Source organism: Podarcis erhardii, assembly GCF_964252035.2.
Source record: "Podarcis erhardii genome assembly, chromosome: 13".
Lineage (NCBI taxonomy): Eukaryota > Metazoa > Chordata > Lepidosauria > Squamata > Lacertidae > Podarcis > Podarcis erhardii.
The window spans coordinates 4,276,797-4,299,920 of NC_138502.1; the positions used below are offsets into that span (position 1 = coordinate 4,276,797).

General features: G+C 47.6%; 1 protein-coding gene across 3 annotated transcripts in view; it reads right to left on the reverse strand.

Moving 5' to 3' along the window:
• Window positions 1-722: 722 nt before the first annotated feature.
• LOC309326739 (arachidonate 12-lipoxygenase, 12R-type-like) overlaps window positions 723-23,124 on the reverse strand; it is a 30,727-nt gene continuing 8,325 nt past the window's right edge. For 2 of the 3 annotated variants that reach the window (XM_081835699.1, XM_081835698.1), the window contains exons 6-14: window positions 22,224-22,396; window positions 19,263-19,406; window positions 17,952-18,155; window positions 15,412-15,498; window positions 14,116-14,285; window positions 6,904-7,025; window positions 6,170-6,270; window positions 4,775-4,945; window positions 723-1,169 (exon numbers count right to left, since the gene is read on the reverse strand). In XM_081835699.1, coding sequence (XP_081691825.1) covers window positions 990-1,169; window positions 4,775-4,945; window positions 6,170-6,270; window positions 6,904-7,025; window positions 14,116-14,285; window positions 15,412-15,498; window positions 17,952-18,155; window positions 19,263-19,406; window positions 22,224-22,396 — 1,352 coding nt within the window. In that variant the 3' untranslated portion in view covers window positions 723-989. The remainder of the gene's footprint in view (window positions 1,170-4,774; window positions 4,946-6,169; window positions 6,271-6,903; window positions 7,026-14,115; window positions 14,286-15,411; window positions 15,499-17,951; window positions 18,156-19,262; window positions 19,407-22,223; window positions 22,397-23,124) is intronic. The other variant, XM_081835700.1, reaches the window with a different exon arrangement.

Consider the following 23,124-nt stretch of genomic DNA (forward strand, 5'->3'; position numbering starts at 1 on the left):
CCTAGCCATCGAGGCTTCGCAGACGTTTACAGCCTTATCCTTCCCCAACCTGTGTGCTTCATTTTCGAAGCTGCCCAAGTTGACAGCCATCGCTGCCTCCCGCGGGAATGACTTTCCCATAGTTCCAGTAGGTTAAGATACAACTTCGTCTACCTGTCCCAAATCTAGCCTTGGAGGCCTGAGATTTCCTAGGGGTCCGGGAGAAAGGAGGCCAAGGCGCATTTCGAATGGACCATCGCCATGTTAGGCAGATATGAGGGCAAACCATATGAGTCACGTGTTTGCCCATGTGGCTCATCGGAAGTGGAAACAAGTTTGCATGTATTGCTGCACTGTAGTTATTACGAGGATCTACGCCTGACCTTTATTGCCCCAGTTCTACAAAAGCTTAAAAATGAACCAGAACTCCAATGCCTTGGTAGAAGATAAGGTTCCTGAAATCACGATCAATGTTGCTAAATTCTGTGTAGCCGCTATTAGGCGCAGGAAACAAGAGCTTTCCAATGTCAACATGCAGGCGAAGGCAAATACTTAATTTTATTCATGCTGTCTAATTTTAAATTGCTGTTATGGCCTAATCTGTATTGAAATTGTCCTTTGTTTTTTCCGGTGTCATGCTTTGCTGACTAGCTGTACGAGTTAATCTGATCTGTGACCATTTAATAAAATTTGATTTGATTTGACCATCGCCATGCAATGTTCTGCAGTTTCTCCAATATATATTTTTGGGGGGTGTTGGAGGAGCAGGCAAGCAGTTTCAGGAGCAACCAGTAGTGAATGCCGTACAAAATAGAGCTGGAAAAGATGGACAACTCCACTCTCCTGCCTGATCTGGTCACCCTTGCAAGCATCAGGCCTCAAAGCCCCAAACGTGGAGGTTCAACGTTTCAATGCTATGGGGTGTGGCAGGTCTATAGGGCATCCCTGGCTTTTGTGAACCTTAGTCTTCAAGGCGCCTCTTTGCAGAGTAGGCTGCGAGACAGCTGTCCTCAGATGGATGTGCTGTTTTCTACTTCCGGAGGGTTGAGATAGTGGTACGGAAGAGGCAGTCTCCGGTTCCGCTCCTCAATTTCCATGGAGATCTGGGCCAGGCGGTTCTGGAAAGCTGCGATTACCTCCTTCGGCCCCTCTTCTGTGAAATGTTCATCAGGATAGCACCCCAGCGGCCTCTGGAGGGAGACAAGAAATGAGGTGAGGTTTTAAAAAAGGAGTCAGGAGGGGTTTTAAAAATGGAGTCAGATGGTGTCAGGAGTGCTCTGATGGTGTTTCCTGCTTGGCAGGGGGTTGGACTCAATGGCCCTTGTGGTCTCTTCCAACTCCATGACTCTATGATTCTATTCTATGTGTTTCCCAACCTTTGGGGGCCACTGCCCCCTTGGTGCTAGAAACTGTGCGAATGTTCAGGGTGGCAGGAGAGGATATATTGTTTATTAACATCCATCATAACTTGCATTAGCAAATTCCTTTACACAGCAAAGTGCAGTCCCCTTTACACAGCAGAAAGCTAGTTGCAAACTAGTGCGAATTTCTTAAGACAATATGCAATTCAATCTGGCGTGTCCAGATTGAAATGTGTTCTAATATTTGCTTGGCAAGACAAGACAGTATCTTAAAAAGCAGAGATATCACCTTGCTGACAAAGATCTGTATAGTTAAAGCCATGGTTTTCCCAGTAGTGATGTATGGAAGTGAGAGCTGGACCATAAAGAAGGCTGATGGTTGAAGAATGGATGCTTTTGAATTCTGGTGCTGGAGGAGACTCTTGAGAGTCCCACAGACTGCAAGAAGATCAAACCGATCCATTCTGAAGGAAATCAGCCCTGAGTGCTCACTGGAAGGACAGATCCTGAAGCTGAGGCTCCAAGACTTTGGCCACCTCATGAGAAGAGAAGACTCCCTGGAAAAGACCCTGATGTTGGGAAAGATGGAGGGCACAAGGAGAAGGGGACGACAGAGGACGAGATGGTGGGACAGTGTTCTCAAAGCTACCAGCATGAGTTTGACCAAACTGTGGGAGGCAGTGGAAGACAGGAGTGCCTGGCGTGCTCTGGTCCAGGGGGCCACGAAGAGTCGGACATGACTAAACGACTCAACAACAACAGCCCCTTGAATCCCTCCTAAAAGAATAAAGACGCCATATTCTTATTCATAAGCAATAAGAAGAAAGTTTACTCACGATCAGGCAGAGCACAGTGTGATCCCTGAAGACAGGCTTCAGGCTTAAAGTTACAAACTTATACTAACAGGTTTACCCCATAAGGGAGAGGACCTGAGAGACTGCTTGGCTGGCAGCCAGCAGTTCATTCCAGGAAGTTCTCAGGATGAAAAGAAGATGGAAAAGAGGGAGAGTGGCAGCATGCCTTGTCCTTTTACCAGCTCTGGAAAGGCCATGCCCACCCACTAGTCCCATGCGCAAGGAAGGATGCTCCAAGCCAGGAGGAACAGGAAGTTTCGACTGGCTGGACCAAACATTCCCTTGCATGTCCACTCTAGGAAAACAAGGAATGTTGTACTTGACTGCTCCCAGTGGATTACATCCCACATAAACTCGTCCCCAGTACCCTCTACCCCCCACCCTATAAAAAAGCATAGACCGTGTGAAAAGGAACTAGGGGTCTTAATAGACCGCAAGCTTAACATGAGTCGGCAGCGTGATGCATCAGCAACAAAGGCTAATGCTATTCTAGGCTGCATCAGCAGAAGTCTAGTGTCCAGGACAAAGGAAGTAATAGTCCCACTCTATTCTGCCTTGGTCACAGCCCACCTGGAATACTGTGTCCAATTCTGGGCATCACAGTTTAAAAAAGGATATTGACAAGCTAGAAGCTGTGCAGAGGAGGGCGACCAAGTCTGAATGGTGGAAGAAATTGGGGATGTTTAGGAATCTGAGAGGTGACAATTATAGCCATCCTCAAATAGCTAAAGGTCTGTTTCATGGAAGATGGAGCAAGCTTGTTTCGTCTTGCTCCAGAGTATAGGACCTAAACAAGTGGATTAAAGTTACAAAAAGGAGATTCTGACTCAACATTGGGAATAACTTTTTGATGGTAATAGCCCATGACCCGCTAAGGAAGTTAATAACGCAATAAAATTCAGAGCAGTAACAATTAATTGAACCACTTTATAGGAAAACAATAAATTGCTTAGAGGTGTTTTGTTCTAGTAAGCCGCATGTGAGATTTGTTAAATAAATAAAATGAATTTCAGATTATATTACTTAGTGATGGGCGAATCTGCCGGCTTTGGTTTTTCTCAGTTTCTCGTTTTGCCATTCTAAAATTCAGTTATTCACATTTCCATGAATTTGCGAAAGTATCAAAATAAAAAAATAAAAAAGCAATTCCTCATGAAAATTATTCAGCATTTTGGTGCGGATTTCTCCTAATATAACCTCTTTGTCTGAAATGTTGCCTCATATACATTTTTTTCAAATGATTATGTTGTATTTTTGTAAACATCTTGCTTGGCTAAAGAATCGCATTGCAAAATTCAGGGAATTACAACTTCCAACAGATGGCTGCATTTCAATTTGTGTTCCCCACCCCCCAAAAAACTGTGAATTAGGTAATTTTGCCTATAAATGTGAACTGAATCTAATACCCCCAACATTCCTAATATTATTACATTTAGGGTGGGATTGAACTAAGTTTTCCTCAGAGCAGATTCGCTGAACCGAATTAACTGTGTGCATTTATTTCAGTGAGTGAAACCTAATTGAATCCCCCCCTTCACCCCCCCTTTTCCCTCCGAGGGCCTCATGGCAGCTGCATACATGGTTTCTCCTCAACACACTTTTACCCTAACAACAGCTTTGCAAGGTAGGCCAGGCCGACAGAGAATGACTAGCCCAACTTCACCAAGGGAGCCTCATCGCTGAGTTAGTCCAACGCTAACCACTACTTGACACTGTCCCGTTCAGGTTGGCCCTTTGGTTGCTTGGTAGCAGAATCCAGCACACACCTTTTCTTGCTCTGGCTGTGCTGTGTCCCGGATAAGAAGGAGATGGCCATCTGTCATGGATGCTTTAGTTGAGATTCCCACATTCCGGGGGGTTGGACTAGATGACCCTCGGGTCCCTTCCAACTTGACAATTCCAAGATTCCATGATGATGATGATCATGGGTAGGCAAACTAAGACCCGGGGGCCAGATCCGGCCCAATCGCCTTCTCAATCCGGCCCGCAGACGGTCCAGGAATCAGTGTGTTTTTACATGAGTAGAATGTGCCCTTTTATTTAAAATGCATCTCTGGGTCATTTGTGGGGCACAGGAATTCGTTCATTTCCCCCCCCAAAAATATAGTCTGGCCCCCCACAAGGTCTGAGGGATAGTGGACCGGCCCCCTGCTGAAAAAGTCTGCTGACCCCTGATGATGATGATGATTGATTTACAGTGGTACCTCGGGTTAAGTACTTAATTCGTTCCGGAGGTCCGTACTTAATCTGAAACTGTTCTTAACCTGAAGCACCACTTTAGCTAATGGGGCCTCCCGCTGTTGCCGCGCCGCCGGAGCACGATTTCTGTTCTCATCCTGAAGCAAAGTTCTTAACCTGAAGTACTATTTCTGGGTTAGCAGAGTCTGTAACCTGAAGCGTATGTAACCTGAAGCATATGTAACCCGAGGTACCACTGTATTGAATTTATATACCGCCCTATAGCCGGAGGTCTCAGGGCGGTTCACCGAACAAAATCAAAACATAAAACCACAACATATATAATCAAAATAACAACCCAATAAACACCCCCCATCAATGTCCCTTCCATCTTCCTCTTACCCTATCCTCCGGTTCCTTGCTAAGCAGCCAAAGGAGCAGCAAAGTGTTGCAGGTGGTGCTGACGTCCGGTAAAGTCTCCAGGACGCTCTCGAACGTCGCCCCGCCCTTGATTTTTTGGGGGGGCTTCCTCATGGAGGAGGGGTAGTTGGGCATCCAGGCGCCAAAATCAAACTGGAGAAGAAGAGTTGGAGGTTAGAGGGGAGATGGGTCACCTGAGAGATTCACAGAGGATGTTCGCTGGGATCGAACCTTGGAGGGAGGAGGAAGATTCTCCATTGGGTGAGGCTGGGGTGTCAGGTGTGTGTGCAGGAGCCAGGCCCTGTGACCAATAGGACTCTGCAGGACTGGGGCCTTCCTAAGTTTATTCTGAAGAGGCAAGGTGTGGCCTCACAGGTGAGGCTGATTGGTAACTCACAGCACCTGGTGGCAAGAGCCAGGAAGGGATATAAGGTCAGCATTTCCCTGCCTTGTTCCCTGCCTTGCTGCACTTGACTCCTGATCCTCAGACCCCTGACTTTGTGACTCCTTGCTTCTTGACCCTCGGACCCTTGGCTTCTTGACTCCCGGCTCTCTGACCCTCAGACTCTTGGCTTCCTGACTCCTGGCTTCTGGACTCCCCCGTTCCTGGACTCCCCCGTTCCTGCTCCCACCCCACCATCCTGACTGTTAGGATATAGTTCTGTTCTACCTTAAAAGGGAACAGGCTATTGTGTCTCACATGCCTGTTCCAGCGTCTGCTGGGAACTTCCATTGTATGTTCCTTTTGCTTTAGCTTTACTGCTGTTTTTGCTGGACACGAAGGCAAGCAGACATGTTTTCCTTTGTCTGGCCATTGGTTGTGGTGGTTGTGGCTGGTGGGAACTGGAGTCCAATGACATCTGGGGAGCATGAGTATAGGTAAAGGACCCCTGGATGGTTATGTCCAGTCAAAGGCGACTATGGGATTGCGGCGCTCATCTCGCTTGCAGGCCGAGGGAGCCGGCGTTTGTCCGCAGACAGCTTTCCGGGTCATGTGGCCAGCAGAACTAAGCCGCTTCTGGTGCAACGGGACACTGTGACGAGTGCCAGAGCACACGGAAATGCCATTTACCTTCCCGCCACGGTGGTACCTATTTATTTTCTTGCGCTGGTGTGCTTTCGAACTGCTAGGTTGACAGGAGCCAGGACAGAGCAATGGGAGCTCACCCCATTGTGGGGATTTGAACCGCCGACCTTCCGATCGGCAAGCCCAAGAGGCTCAGTGGTTTAGACCACAGCGCCACCCGCGTCCCCTTCCATGAGGAATGCAGTTCTGTCACCCCCCACATAGACACGATTCTCCCTCTCCTTTCCCTCTCTATGCAATCATTTGCATTCCGCAGAGTTAAAGAGCAAGAGAAAGATGAAGACCCCAACCTGGCCGTTGTTGACGCTGGCATGGCGGATGGAGCAGGTAAATATTACCATGGTGAGGTATTTGGTGAGCTGGGCAATGGTTTCTAGATGCTCAGGGAAACCTGGAAGGAGAGCAAAATCAGGGTCAAGATGCCACCCCACTCAACTGAGCTCCACAACCTCCCCCAGAGGCATAGCTGTCAACTTACAGATTTGAAAATAAGAGACCAGCAGCCTTGAAAATAAGGGATCAGTAGCCAAAATAAGGGATTTTAGTCAACCAGCAGCCAAACGAAGCCTCAAGCGGTGGTTCCCACAGCGCAGCAACCCAGCAAAGGGGATGCAGCAAGGAAAACCACCATCCCCTCTCCGCTGGGAAGCGCTGAGCAAAGGCGAGTCCCCAGGCAACGCGGCCGATTTGATTGGCACAAGGCATGCAAGCTCCGCCCCCAGTCGTTCTCAGACTCCTTATTGGGTGAGCAACGCAGCCAAGCAACACAGTTGGAGCCTCCCTCCTCCCTGGCCGGCAGGGAGGGAGAGAGGGAGAGGAGCTGCTTCCTTTGAAACCCGGAAAATTTAAGGGACATCATCAATAAGGGACAGCAGCGGGACACGGCGCTGGGATAAGGGAATTTCCTGCCAAATAAGGGACGGTTGACAGCTATGCCCAGAGGTGGTCGCAGCATGAGGCGATTCAGGGTCCGGCGGCCATTTTTGTAGCTCGCGATGAAGAGGGTGTCGGAAGCCGATCTTACCAGAAGACTCTCGCTGGAAAAAGCACTTGTCGAAAATCTCAGCCACCCAGGCCTGGAGCTCAGGGTCCTCCTTGACAGAACCGTCACTTTTGTAGAAGAGATGGACAATGCCCTTCACAAAGCTGCAGCAATGAGAGGAGAAGGGAAAGAGTCAGTGGCAGTGGCCGGTGAGGACACAGGAGGAGAAAATGGTTTTTCCCTCTGCCCAATCTGTTGGCCTCCGGAGGTGTGGGATTACAACTCCCATCAATCCCCAGCTGGCAAAGAATGACTGTGGTATGCTAGACTAGAAGGCGGCAGCCAGACTGGTGACTGGGAGCGGCCGCCAAGACCACATAACACCGGTCCCGAAAGACCTACATTGGCTCCCAGTACATTTCCAAGCACAATTCAAAGTGTTGGTGCTGACCTTGAAACCCTAAATGGCCTCAAAGTCCCAATATACCTGAAGGAGAGTCTCCACCCCTATCGTTCTGCCCGGACACTGAGGTCCAGCTCCAAGGGCCTTCTGGCGGTTCCCTCCCTGCGAGAAGCCAAGTTACAGGGAACCAGGCAGAGGGCTTTCTCAATGGTGGCACCCGCCCTGTGGAACGCCCTCACAGCAGGTGTCAAGGAAATACACAACTCTCTGACATTTAGAAGACATCTAAAAGGCAGCCCTGTTTAGGGAAGTTTTTTATGTTTGATGTTTTATCGGTTTTTTTAAATATTCTGTTGGGAGCCGCCCAGAGTGGCAGGGTATAAATAAAATTATTATTATTATTATTGGTCACTGCGAAAAGAGAATGCCGCGGTAGATGGGCCTCCATTGGCCTCATCTAGTCTCACAGACTGATATGTCTGATGGTTGAACTATCTTACCGACGAAGGCGCCAGAGAGACTCTCTTGACCTAAGCGTGTCCGTAATGATGGCTTCTTCTCCTGTGAGATAATGCTTGCAAATGACGTGAACTACTTAGCAATACAGTGGCACCTCTGGTTATATACTTAATTCGTTCCGGAGATCCGTACTTAACATGAAACTGTTCTTAACCTGAAGCACCACTTTAGCTAATGGGGCCTCCCGCTGCTGCCATGCCGCCGGAGCACGATTTCTGTTCTCATCCTGAAGCAAATTTCTTAACCCCAGGTACTTGTCAGAGCTGCCCCAAGGTCCCAGCTCACAGAGGACCAACGCCAGGTCGTCGTTATATACAAAAGTCTTTATTGAAGTTCAGTTTCCATTTCAAAGCCGTAGCGCGCAGCTCTACATCTTAAACCCTAGACCGCCGAAGTTCCGTCTGAATCTCCTCCCCCCTGACACCAGTTTAAGATTCTATCCCTGCTCCACCTCTTCCTCTGCTCTCTCCTCCGCTGGGTCCTCCTTGTTGTTGATAAGCAGTAGTCCCGTGCACAGCGGAAGGATGAGGAGTACGTGCTACATACTGTATATTTCTTTATTTACACTTCAAAGCTGGTATGTTACAGAAAAAACATCTTGCCTCTGCCGGAGCAGAGAAAAGCATCCTCTCTCCTCTAAAGCACACACTGAACTGCAAAGGACAGTGAAAAACAGGAAACCAGTGTACGTCACATCCAGTCTCCCTTTCCCATGGGAAAAACCCAACAGTACGCTGACTGTGGAATGTAAACATTGTCTTGTGACAAGCAGTTCGCTGCACAGTGAAGAGAGCAGAAACCAACATCCTCCCCCTTTCTGTGAACACCACTGGACAGCGTGTTCGTACAATATCAGTACAAACCCAACTTCTGCACATAGGTACAGTGTTGATCCCTTGATACAATCTTGGACAATACATCAGCAGGAATTTCATTACCTGGCATATAGGACACCGTTACGAGTCCCTTTTGAATACGTTCCCTAGCATGTTGCAACTTCAATTGCAAGTGCTTCGTGCTTTGCTTACAACCTTCAGAATTCAGCAAAGCCAAACATGCTTTGTTGTCCTGGTAAACCTGGATTGGACATTTGACAGGAATTTTCATGTCTTTGCACAATTGTAACAACCATTCACAATCTTTAAGTGAATAAGACAGTGCATTCAGTTCAGCTTCACAAGTACTTAAGCTAACTGTTGTTTGCTTCTTGCATGACCAATCAAATAGACCCTGATTGTACATATAGCAAACTCCAGACGTACTTTTCCTGTCTGTAGTGTCACTTCCAAAACTTGCATCTGCAAATATTTCAAGACCACCAGACTTCTGATTGTTAAATCTCAGTCTGTAATGCATAGTGCCTTTCAAATACCGCGCTATGCGTTTCAGAGCTTTCCAATCCTTAACAGTAGGATTGTTGACTTGTCTGCTTAGCAAATTACAGCTAACAGCAATGTCTGGTCTTGAACATCTGGCAATGAAATTTAGCTTGCCTAGCACACTTCTGTACAGAGTAGTGTCAGAAAATGCTTCTTCAGTGTCATCTACCTGATAACCTGTTGTCATCGGTGTGTCTACAGGGTTAGCATCCATCAGGTTTAGTTTGCTTAACATATCAGCAATTTTCCGTGACTGGTGTACTAGAATGTTACCATCTTGATCTCTCTCTATTTCCAGAGATAGGTAGTTGTTTACCTCACCAAGATCTTTCATGTCAAAGTGCTCTTTCAGTTGAGCTAGGGCGTTATTGTACATTGTGACATCTTTCCAAAAGAATAAAAGATCATCAACATAAAACAAACAATACAGTTTCTTTTGCCCCTCCTCTTTGACAAATACACATGGATCAGCTTTCCCTTGCTTAAAACCTAGAGAAAACAATACTTCAGTGAGTTTTGTGTGCCAACACCTTGCACTTTGTTTGAGACCATAAAGGGACTTCTTCAGAGCACAAACAAATCCCTGTTTTACCTGTACGCCATCAGGTGGAAGCATATAAAGTGATTCATCTAGAGATCCGTACAGAAAAGCTGTATTCACATCATGGTGACTAATGTGTAGATTCTCCTCTGCAGCTAGCTTGAGCATAAGCCTAATGCTCTCATACCTCACTGTGGGTGAGTAGGTCTCGTGATAGTCTTCACCTGGTACTTGTGCAAAACCTCTGGCTACCAATCTGGCTTTGTGTCTGACTATCTTGCCATTTTGATCAGTCTTCGCTTTGAAGACCCATTTGCTTCCAAGCAATTTCATTCCTGGAACTACTGGAACTAGGTCCCATGTTTTGTTCCTTTCCAAGGAATCAAGCTCAGCCTTCATTGCATTTAACCATGGCTCAGCTTCCTTTGAATCCAAATCCTGGATTTCTTGGAAACTTGAAGGTTCAAATACCTTCTTGGAGCTTTTAACAGCTGTTACTGCTATCTTAGCAAACTCATCAGCAAATCTCTTTGGAGGTCTGCCTTTTGTGGCTCTTTGTGACCTGCGAATTAGCCGTAGGTCTTCAACACTCTCCTCTTCCTTCTTGGGAGAAAAGTGGCCTATTGTGAACAATGGTTCCTCCAATTCTTGATCAGAGCTTTCAGAGGGTCGCATAGAGGCTTTCGCATTCTTGAAATCCTCTGAATCACCCGATTCAGTTTCAGACTCAGAATCAGAACCTTCATCAGTGGGTGTGGGTTGTTGTGGTTGCTTTTGACTATCCTCAGTCTCATCACTGTCATCAGGATAACATTGGAAAATTCCCACATTCTCCCCCCACTTGGCATTGTACTCAACACTTCTTGTGAGCTTAATTGCCTTTGAGTCAGTCATCATTATTCTGTAAGACCCTTTCTGATAACCTAGAAAGATACCATGCAATCCACGCTTGTCTAACTTGGAATTTTGTGGTGAGTGAACCCACATGTCAGAACCAAAAATTTTCATGTGTTTGATGTATGGCTTCTTGCCAAACATCTTCTCATACGGGGTACAACCAATCGCTGAAGATAACCTGCGATTATAACTGTAAGTGAAACATGAGAGAGCTTCGGCCCAATAACTCTCTGGTAGATTTGCATCATGCAGCAAGGTTTTTAACCCTTGAAGCAATGTCTGATTTGCTCGTTCCGCAAGTCCATTCTGCCATGGCGAGCGAGGACTAGACAAATCGTGTTGAATTCCTTTCTCAGTCAGAAAAGCTTCAAACTGCTGAGAAGTGAATTCTCCCCCGCGATCACTGAAAAGAGTCTTTACCTTCTTACCATGCACATTTTCCAACCAAGCACAGAATTCCTTGAACCTAGGAAAAGCCTCTGATTTCTGCTTGAGATTGTACACATAAATATACCTGGAAAATGCATCAATGAGAACCATGAAGTACCTGTTTCCTCCCAAAGAGGGCGCTAGTGGTCCAACCAAATCAGCATGAACAATTTGGTATGGTTCTGTAGCTTGCCTACTAGACACCTTACCTTTCGCAGCCATTTTTACCTTGTTTGCTGCGCATGCCTTGCACTTCATGTGGTACCTGCAGGGTTTAATAGTCATACCTTCAACCAAGGCAGGCATTTTAGATACTGCCTCAAAATGCAAATGACCAAGTTTCCTGTGAAAATCATGAATACATTCTGCATGCAAACTTTTGTTAGAACCTGCAATGCAACAAGTGTCATCCTGCACAACATCATCATAATACAAAACATACAAACGATCAACATATTCAGCATACAATACATAATCATTTTTCTTTGTGATGATGCACCTTTTGTTCTTAAAGGAAACGTCAATATTCCGCTCATTCAGCTGTCCAACGCTGAGCAGATTATGTTTGGCATCCGGCACATAAAGCACATTCTGTATCGATAAGTCCAAACTGTGAAGAACAACAGTTCCGTAGCCTTTACTGGGGATTGTGTGGTCATCCGCTTGGTGAATCGCACCTTCCTGCGGTGTAAAAGACACGAACAGTCGCTTATCGTTGCACATGTGGTGCGTTGCCGCTGAATCAACCATGAAGAAAGATCTAGACGTCTTCTGGACCTCTGCATCTTTTGGAGTGAAGCGTGAGACCATTGCCTTGTGCTGCGTTGTCCTGGACACTGGACCTTTGCTTTTGCCTCGGCCTTTTCCACGCGATGAGCTTTCACTGCGCTGCTCTGTCTTGGCCCTGGGATATTTGCATTCCCTTTTCATATGGCCTAGACGTCCACACGAGTAGCATTTCACTGCCTTCAAAGCTTTGGCGCCATCTGGTGGTTCCACTGCACTATGGGATGACATCTGCGAAGTCTCCCACTTGCCCATGCAGCCAGCACCCCGGCGGTCTGCTTCATTCAGAATCACGGCAGTAACATAGTCCACTGTCAGCTGAGCAGTAGGCTGTACAGCAATCTGAGTCGCAACAGACTCCCAACCTGAACCCAAAGATTGTAGTATCATGAAGGAATACACAGCCTCTGGAAAGTTGAGTCCTCTCTGTTGCAGCTCATGTCTCAGATTCTGCATCTCCATCAGATGTTTACGCAAATCTCCACCTTCAGCAAGAGCCATATTATGCAGCTTGTTAAAGTAAAACATAGTGGATCCAGCTTCTGTCCTCAAGTGAGCCTCTCTCAAAGCGTCCCAAATTTGTCTGGCTGAGGTCTTATCACGCAATAGACAGAGCTCTTCTGGGGATACTATCAATGTAAGAGTTCCCCTTGCTTTGGAATCTTTAGCTTCCCATGCATTTGTGACTGGAGCTGGGGGGGTGTCTGTAATAACTTCAAACAGACCCTCTTTCCGCAGAATAGCCTCTGCATAGAGAACCCAGTCCGCATAATTATTCTTATTGAGCTTAGGAATTCCACAAGCATCCTGAAGGGCCATCATGACTCTGGCATTAGCCTTCTGCGTCATGTCTACTGCTTTAAATCAGGCTACTTTATACAAGCTGTGTCTGTGCTGCTTCATTCCAAAGGCAAGTTCAAAACAGCCTCTGCCTGTGCCACTCTGCTTATTCCAAGAGCACTTTTAAAAGTTACTTTCGATTTCCCCAGCCCGGCAAAACTGCCTTAAAAGTTCAAAGTCCAGCCATAAAGCCATTAATTAGAAGCTGGCAGGCTGCCCGGAGCAGTAGCACATACCTCATCAATCATCTTGACGCGCAGAGCAGATTCCGTTCCGATCTGTCCCCCTGCATTCCGATCCTTTGCCGGCACTCCGATTCGACTTCTGGAGCCCATTCTTAAGATGACTGCGTTTTTCTGGGCCCATAACCAAATGTTGTTGATAAGCAGTAGTCCCGTGCACAGCGGAATGATGAGGAGTACGTGCTACATACTGTATATTGCTTTATTTACACTTCAAAGCTGGTATGTTACAGAAAACATCTTGCCTCTGCCGGAGCAGAGAAAAGCATCCTCTCTCCTCTAAAGCACACACTGAACTGCAAAGGACAGTGAAAAACAGGAAACCAGTGTACGTCACATCCAGTCTCCCTTTCCCGTGGGAAAACCCAACAGTACGCTGACTGTGGAATGTAAACATTGTCTTGTGACAAGCAGTTCGCTGCACAGTGAAGAGAGCAGAAACCAACACTCCTGTCCACTGAGGCATTCCCCTTTCTGGACTCTTCTGACGCTGAGTCGCCTGACTCCTCCCCCTGCCTCCGGCGGGCTTTAGGACCTGGTTCCCAATCCTCGTTCTCTGCTGTCCCGCGCGCCTGTACATTTGAACTTGGCTCTTGCGCCAACCCAGTGACCTTCCTCCTGACCGTTACACTGCTTCTATCACTGCTTCCCTCTTCCGGGATGCTGGCTGGACCTGACCCATCTTCTCTCCCTGCTGGGGGATACGCTTGCCCCGATACCTGGGACTTCCCCCCCCCCACTATGCTCTGGTGGGGAAGCTGGCCCTGATCTCCAACTACTGCTCTGGGAGTCCCCGCTGGCCCCTTGCTTCTGGAGTGTCCCCCTTGGGACCCCCCTTGCCCTGGCCACTGGCGCCCCCTTCTGTGAATCTTCCGATTCGCTGGAGAGGCTCATGGAATCTCTCGGGCCACTGTCCTCTTCTCCTACGCTGCCCTCAGATTCTTCCCCTTCGCTCTCCCTTTCCTCCCTTCCCTGCGCTTCTGCTCCTGAGCCCCTGACAGTACTATTTCTGGGTTAGCGGAGTCTGTAACCTGAACCGTCTGTAACCCGAGGTACCACTGTAGTTTAAATCTTGTTCCTTCCCAAGTCTAGGAATTCCAGGATTTGAAGAGATGGGCTGGAGGTCTGCCTTTGCAGCCCTCCCAGTGTCCCCAGCAGGAAGGCTTGCCCTCACTTTTAGCTTTGTCCCTCTCCGCCCTCCCGGAGCCAGGATCGCACCTCTCGATGGCTTCCCAGAGCTTCATGCCGTCCTCCTTGTAGTAGTAGCCGGGGAGCGACTCCAGCCCCCTCTCTCGGAGATCATCAGGGAGGCAGAGGGTGGAATACGTCAGCGTCGAAAGACCTTTAGCCAGCAGGTGTGACAGACCGTGGAAGCCCGTGGCTGTGGCCTGGGAGAGAGAAAAGGCCCTTTTTCAGGAGCTTGTAACACGGTGGAGCAAATGCAAAGCGGCCAAGTGCCCTGGGAAAAAGGGACATCTCATTTTTTCATGAGAGATCGCGGCAGCCGTTTTGGGTGCTCTTGCGCTGAAAAAGCACCTGGGAGGGGCAGAGAGGTATGGGTCGGGAAAATCTCCTGGGAGAGCATCCCAGAAGACACATGTCCCAGTTTGGGGTCTGAAAAAGTTGGGTGGTATGTGAAGCAGGTAAGCTGCTGAGCTCAGCAACAGGAAAGCACCTGTATTCATTATATTATTATTATTATTATTATTATTATTATTATTATTATTATTATTATTGCTGCTATTATGATTATTTCTTCTTTTTTTGTATATAATTTTTAATTAAATTTTCTGTTTTACAGTTTAAAGTACTCTTTCTTACATCCTTAAGATATCAATGACTTCCCTTCTCCTCTTTCCATGGTTCATGTTACATATCAAAAAAACCCTGCATATTTTACAAAAACTATACCATTCAGTATTCCATCCATCAAAACTTATTTACACAGCTGAATTTATCTCAATGCTGCCAGCATTTTCAGCTGTACACAGTTATTTCCCATATATTCAATAAACGCTTTCCAATCTTCTCTAAACATATGTTCTTCTTGTTCTCTCATTCTATATGTTAAGTCTGCAAGCTGTGCATATTCCACCCCCATCGTTCAGCCTGGACACGGAGGTCCAGCTCTGAGGGCCTTCTGGTGGTTCCCTCCCTGCGAGAAGTGAGGTTACAGGAAACCAGGCAGAGGGCCTTCTCAGTGGTGGCGCCCGCCCTGTGGAACACCCTCCCATCAGATGTCAAGGAAATAAACAACTATTTGAGTTTTAGAAGACCTCTGAAGGCAGCCCTGTTTAGGGAAGTTTTTAATGCTTGATGTTTTATCGTGTTTTTCATATTCTGTTGGAAGCCGCCCAGAGTGGCTGGGGAAACCCAGCCAGATGGGTGGGGTATAAATAATTTATTTTTATTATTATTATTAACAGTTTATTTCCCATATGTGGGGCAAAATCTTAATCGTGGGCAACTGCCCCCAGGATCAGACTACTAAGGGTTAAGCAAATCCACGCTTACCAGGTCTATGAGGCCGCCTGGAGCAAAGAGATTCCCCCTGCCCAGGACGTTGATATGGAGCGTATATCTGAAGTGTGGGATTAACAGCTGCAGGTGAGAGAGATAAAACAAGGTCAGAGAAAGGAGGTCACAGAGGGTGGGGGGAGCCCAAGGGAGAGGTGAGATCATCCCCTTCCCCAAACCTTGCTCAGGCCAACTCTGGGTATGTCCACCCTCCACAAATATTTTCATAGAATTGCAGAATCGTAAGGGACCCCAATGCGGGTGGCGCTGTGGGTTAAACCACAGAGCCTAGGACTCGTCGATCAGAAGGTCGGCAGTTCGAATCCCCGCTACGGGGTGAGCTCCTGTTGCTCGGTCCCTCCTCCTGCCCACCTAGCAGTTCGAAAGCACGTCAAAGTGCAAGTAGATGTGACCCGGAAGCTGTACGCCGGCTCCCTCGGCCAGTAAAGCGAGATGAGCGCCCCAACCCCAGAGTTGGCCATGACTGGACCTAATGGTCAGGGGCCCCTTTACCTTTACCTTTAAGGAACCCCAAAGGGTCACAAGTCCAACCCCCTACGACGCAGTTCAAAAATCCGTGGCAAATGGCCCCCCCCCTTTTGTTTAAAAACATCCCATGAAGGAGGTTTAGAGTGAACATATGCGTCTTTGCATGCCGTTGGACTTAACAGACACATTTGTTGCAAAGCCAATTCCCTAATACTAATGAAATAAAAAAATTAAGGTCTTATATATATAATAAATGTTCATAAATGTACCAAGCAACCACGTACATAAATATATAAACCACATGTCTGAAGCAGCACAGGAAGACAGCCCTGAAACCATTTTGATTCTCAAACTGACCAAATGATTTCTCTGCAAGGTCAAGGAAAATGGAAAAGCCTCCCCATTGTCTTTCCCTTCACAAATCCTGTCTTAAGTGTATGTCTGTGTATGAATAGGGTGAGCCTGTGACCTGGCTCAGGAGCTAAGCATTTGTCATTACAAAAGATTGGCCAGGCTCCCCAGGGTATCCAATCAAGTAAGCATTAACAGGTAACCTGCCAGACAGGAGGTAAACAACACACTCAGATTTCTGCTGTAGACCGCCCTTTCTGTGATGCAGATATGATGTATCTGGGGGTGGTATTGGACTCCAGGGTGGGCAATTTAAAATGTCTTTATAAGGGCGGGCACACCTTTGTTCGGGATCCTCTTTTTTCTCCTGCCTGTGAAGGGGGCACCCTGTTGCAATAGTTCAATAAACATCAGGCTTACGAGCTGCTTTGCTTCTCAGTATTCTCTGGTTGGCCTCTGTTATTTCATCCGACCAATGGAGAACCTACAAAGAACTCTATAAGGGCTTTTGTGTCTCCCAAAGGGAATAAGGGCAGATTTTCATTTATTACAATAATAATAATAATCCAATTTTGTACCTTCTTTTCACTATTATACGCATTCATATGCACACTTTGCCCTGTTATGTGCATTTTTGCTGTGCATCACTGGAAAACAACTGCCATGAAAAAAATTCAGAGAGGCATAAATTTCAAAGGACAAAATGTCACAAACACATGTACCCATTCCAGAAAATGTAGCAACTAATCCAACTTCAGTACTTGCAAGGGGGCACTGCAATGCCCCTGAGGGATGTCAACAGGGTAGCCACAAATGAGGAGGACTAGGGGTGTGACTAGGAGGACGCAGGTGGCGCTGTGGTCTAAACCACAGAGCCTAGGGCTTGCCGATGGGAAGGTCGGCGGTTCAAATCCCCGTGACGGAGTGAGCTCCCGTTGCTCGGTCCCTGCTCCTGCCAACTTAGCAGTTCAAAAGCACGTCAAAGTGCAAGTTGATAAATAGGTACCGCTCTGGCGGGAAGGTAAACGGCGTTTCCGTGCGCTGTTCTGGTTTCGCCAGAAGCGGCTTAGTCCTGCTGGCCACATGACCCAGAAAAACTGTCAGCAGAAGCGGACAAACGCCGGCTACCTTGGCCAGTAAAGCAAGATGAGCGCCGCAACCCCAGAGTCGTCTGTGACTGGTCAGGGGTCTTGTTATGTACTGAGTTGAATAGGATCCAAAAGGCAGCAGTCTGATTGGTCCTAGAACAATAAATTCAGAATGCAGCAGTCTGATTGGTCCTAGAACAATAGGATTCAGAATGCAGCAGTCTGATTGGTCCACAGGAGCCACCCAATCCAGCTCCAGGCAGAAGTGAATCCGCAACCTGATTGGCCTACAGGTGAATCCCGGAATTAGCCAATTACGTGGGGCCCATTCTGTAAATAATGTATATAAAGCAGACATTCTGGGGGAACTTCCATTCCTCCTCACTACTATGAGCTGAATAAAGAGCATGAAATCCACACTCGACTCCGAGTATATTTCCGGTCCCTTTACCTAGAGGTGTGATACACAGCTCTCTTCTCCAAGGAGAGGGCCAGGGAGCTCAGGAGGAAGAGCTGAGGGGCACCACCGCCTCTCAGAATGTGCCGCCTGAGGCAGTCACCTCACGCTGCCCAACGGCAGGGCCGGCCCTCCCTGTAACCCAAACCTACCTTGTGCACCGGGTGGCACATGGGCAGTTGCCGCAGAGTGGCCAGCAGGAAGACTTCCACCACCAGGTGCGTGTGCAGCAGGTGGGTGAGCACCTCGTGGATGTGGAAAGTGCTGTTTCGCACCCAGAGCTTTGCCAGCGCCCAGTCCCACTCCGAATCGGTGGGCAAGAAGACGGGGCTCTCCGGTCCAGGTTGCTGGGTGAGCTGGAATCAGAAAAGCATTGTTGAGGTTGTCGTTTTTCGAGAGCAAGTTACTAGTCCCTTGGGAGCATAGCTGTCAATGTTTCCCTTTTTAAAAGAGAAATCCCCTTATTCCAAATAGGATTCCTCGCAAGAAAAGGGAAAAGTTGACAGCTATGCTTGGGAGGGAAGCGAAAATGGTGTCGCAGGTCAACACGGAGTAAACCCATATTTTTTTGCAGTCAGGCTTCCGTAGGAATATGTTTGCACTTCTGAGTTGTACAAAACTATTCACCCACCAGGCCTCCGTCCATGAGGCAGCGTCACAAAGCCAGGAATCTTTATCCTCTAAACCAGGCATGTCCAAAGTCCATTTCGGGGGCCTAATCGGTTTAATCTGGCCCCTGTGGCAGTTTATTTCCAGGGGTAAAATCCCAAAAAAACCTCAACAACTTCAACACTAAAAAACGCTCCGCAACTCACAGCCCTTCACTTCATCAAATCTGGCCCTCTTGGAAAAAAGTTTGGACACCACTGCTCTAAACCATGGGTAGGCACACTAAGGCCCGGGGGCCGGATCCAGCCCATCACCTTCTAAATCTGGCCTCAGACTGTCCCAGAATCAGTGTGTTTTTCCATGAGTAGAATGTGTCCTTTTATTTAAAATGCATCTCTGAGTTATTTGTGGGGCGTAGGAATTCATTCATATATTTTTTTCCAGAATATAGTCCGGCCCTCCACAAGGACTGAGGGACAGTGGACTGGCCCCCTGCTGAAAAAGTTTGCTGACCCCTGCTAGTAAACCAAAGCATTGCAGTCAACTAAGCCCTACTCGGGACAGACCCATTGAAACGAACATGTCTACTTTTCTCAACACGCCTTTTGAAGCAGCAATTCAGATCCCACTCTGCGTCTGCCCTGGATTTGAAATCATCCTTTTCTTAATTTTTTTTTGATGTTTTTATTGTTAATTGCTCTGGGATGTTTCGTGGGAACTGAAATAACAGAAGAGCCTGAGTATTGTGGTACAAGGGGGTGGGGAAGAAAGTGGGTGAGGAAGAGAATTAATCCCTCCAGCTCCGGGGTGGGGGCTTGGTGGAATTTGCCACCCCAGAGGGAGATGGGTGTTACCTGGATGGCAATGGGGATCATTTCCCCCAGGGGAGTCGAGTGCAGGAGGCAGAGAGGAGCCGAGATATGCTGGAGGGAACCGTTCAGTTTGGCGGCCGGGACGCCTTCCAGAATCTGGCAGTCAATGAGGAAGATGGTGCCCTTCTGTAAGTCAAGGTAAAGGTAAAGGTAAAGGGACCCCTGACCATTAGGTCCAGTCGTGGCCGACTCTGGGATTGCGGCGCTCATCTTGCTTTACTGGCCAAGGGAGCCGGCGTCCAGCTTCCAGGTCATGTGGCCAGCATGACTAAGCCGCTTCTGACGAACCAGAGCAGAGCACGGAAACGCCGTTTACCTTCCTGCCAGAGCGGTACCTACTTATCTACTTGCACTTTGATATGCTTTTGAACTGCTAGGTTGACAGGAGCAGGGACTGAGCAATGGTAGCTCACCCCGTCGCGGGGATTCGAACCGCCGACCTTCTGATCGGCAAGTCCTGGGCTCTGTGGTTTAACCCACAGCGCCACCCGCGTCACTTCTGTAAGTCAAAGCCTGCCATTAATAGGATGGAGGGGTGAGGTAGGGCGATAATATGCCTCCAAAATGAAAAATGGCATCTATCTAGTAAAGGCTTTCTGGGAAACGATATATAATGAGTTAAAGAAAATGTTCAAAACCACTTTTGTTAAAAAAAAAACAGAAGCCTTTTTACTGGGTATAGTAGGTGAAGAGGTACCAAGGGAAGATAAAAGACTGTTCATGTATGCAACAACAGCAGAAAAGAACCCTTTTAGCCCCAAAATGGAAACAGCAAGAAATACCAAAGAAAGAAGAGTGGAAGATGAAAACGATGGACTTTGAGGAACTGGCAAGCTGAAGGGGAAAATCTGAAACCAGCAAGATCAAGTATTCCAAAAGGACTGGAGCAAATTTATACGATATTTGAAAGATCGTTGTAAGCAATTAACAACACTAGTAGGGTTATCTGAAGATTTGTAATGAGAAATTGTTTACCTTTCTATATTTAGATAGATAGATAATTTATTATGGTCAAAGACCAGCTCACACAACACAACACTAAAACAGTGTTCATAAAAGATAAAATATACAATTGGAGCAGATTGCAGCAATAGCTCATGAGTTAAAATTGAGATATATACTTACACCCGTACAACTGAGATTTGGGCTACCATAAGAAATTGACCCTGAGGACAACTTCAGCATTTCCCTAGTAAGCTATTTTATTCTAGACGACGATATATGCGTACAAATCTGGGCGCAGAATCTGGCTACCAGCCAGGTCGTCTTATGATCTTTGCCTAAGAGGAGAGAATTAAGTTTAGACTTGTCTGGAAGATCGGTGAGCCTCTTCAGCAAAGGATGAATGGTGTCTCTACGAATCTCAACATAAGAAGGACATCTAAAAAATATATGTTTCTATATTTATTTAAAATATATGTTTTGTGGTGAGTCTTATTAGAACTGGAAATTCCCGCTCACCCCTTCCCAACAGGTGGGCGGAGTCTGCGGCCCCGAGCAGTGCCACCTGGCCAGGTGTCACCCACCAGGTAACTGCGGGCTTGGCCCCCCAACCTGGTGGACCAATGGGCTGCCAGTGGGGGTGTGGCCTGGGGGTACGTTTAGGGGCCGGTCCCCGGCCAAGACTCATGTTAGGTATCCTTTAGTCTATCTTCGAGTGAAAGGGGGTGGCATCTCATGCACCCCCCATGCGGCGGCGTTTTTGCAGGTCCCGTTAAAGCAGCGGTTCTCAACCTGTGGGTCCCCAGATGCTGTTGGACTACAACTCCCATCATCCCTGAGCTCTGGCCTTGCTAGCTAGGGGTGATGGGAGTTGTAGTTCAACAACATCTGGACACCCACAGGTTGAGAAAGGCTGCGTTAAAGGGTGTTTGTGGGAGTCCCTGGCCCTAGAGAGGCGGCACGTAGGCCAAACTCACAATCCGGTGTTGTGCGTGGGTGTGCTGTGTAAGTTCACAGTTGCAGTCCCCTCACATTGCAACTTTCTTCCTCCACATCCTCAGCCCCCCGTGGGGTTGAGAGGAATAACTTTGAAGGCCATTTCCAGGTTGCCTACATCTGAATTCAATAAAGTTGTGGCCAATTCGAACCCATAGCTTGTTGTCAGGTCTCATCCTTTGTGGGGGGGGGGAGGGGAACCCAAGGACAGGGTACGTGGGCCCGCAAATATATAAAATGCTGTGATATGAAGGTTTACTTTAAAAGCCAAGAGGTGGGAGGGGAGGAAGTTGATAGGCTCAAAAGAGCCAAAGAGGTCAAGAGGAAATAATGATGTAATTATATATGTTCAAATTGTACGGTTGAGAGTGTATTAACTTACGGTCTGTGTGTGTGGTTTGGGAGCTGCACAGTCAGGGGAAAAACAATGCTGTCCAGGGTTGTAAAGACTGCAGAGAGAATAATTGGGCACACTCTTCCCACCTTGGATCAAATCTACACTTCCAGGTTTCATAAGAAAGCTGCAGAGATAGCGCAGGATAGTGCGCACCCTGGAAATAATCTCTTTCAGCTTCTGCCTTCTGGAAGAAGGTACAGGGTTATAAAGACCAGGACTAGCCGCCTGAGAAACAGGTTCTATTCAAATGTGATTTTGGTTTTAAACACAGAGTAAGGTAGTCTCTGTGGGAGTATATTGTATTTAATTATGGGGTATCAGAGTTTTTAGGGGGTTAACAAGGCTGGGATAGCAGGCTTGTTGGTTTTTGAATGTCTGATGTAGATTTTTCAATTCCGTTGTTCTGTATGGGACAATGACAATTACGGAATCTTACGAAAGAGCATCAAAATTGCGAAAGTGAACGAGCAGCAAAAGCAGAGTGGGCTCAACAATTCACGAAAAAGGAACAAAGGGAGAGGATAGAGCGAAGGGCATCCCTAATCACAGCTGAGGTCTTTGTGAGGCTGTGTTAGGAAGGTGCGGGGGGGCCTGCCTTGTCTTCTTACTTTCAGCTCCTCCTCCAGGGTGGTGTGCTTCTCCAAGGATTTGGCAACCATCTCATGTGTGATGGGGAAATTGGCGGGGATCTCGGTGCAGCGCTGGATGACGACGGGATTCACTCCGTTGAGATACTGGTACCCAAAGAAAGCATCTTCGTCCCAGTGCGTGCTGACGTATTCTGGGGACACAGAGATGTCCACGGTAAGGTATCAGAGAGGGCAGATTTCCTTTGGTGGGTGTGCTAGAGGAGGCCTTTATTCAGAGGTGGGGGCAGATGGGACAAACCGCAAAAGTCCTTCAGTCCTCAGTTCCTCCCATCCATAAAGTAATCATCATCATCATCATCATCATCATCATCTATTATTTATACCCCACCCATCTGGCTGGGTCCCCCCAGCCACTTTGGGCGGCTTCCAACAAAACACTAAAATACAATAACCTATTAAACATTAAAAGCTTCCCTAAACAGGGCTGCCTTTAGATGGCTTCTAAAAGTTTGGTAGTTATTTTTCTCTTTGACATCTGGTGGGAGGGTGTTCCATTGGGCGGGTGCCACCACCGAGAAGGCCCTCTGCCTGGTTCCCTGTAACTTGGCTTCTTGCAGCGAGGGAACCGCCAGAAGGCCCTTGGCGCTGGACCTCAGTGTCCGGGCAGAACGATGGAGGTGGAGACACTCCTCCAGGTATACTGGACCGAGACCGAGTGGGTCTAATAGGTCTGCATGTTTGGCAGGATTCTGCGTGCCCACAGAAAAAGGCTTAGAGTTAGACAGTGGTAGCAGGTACAGAATTTAGGCTCCTGGGAATCTCAGCCAGAGGAACTTGCCGTCTTTATGGCTGGGAAAAGATGCTGGAACTGTGAAGTCTCAGGAGCTGAATGAGATTTTAGGGTCGTAGCCATGCCATT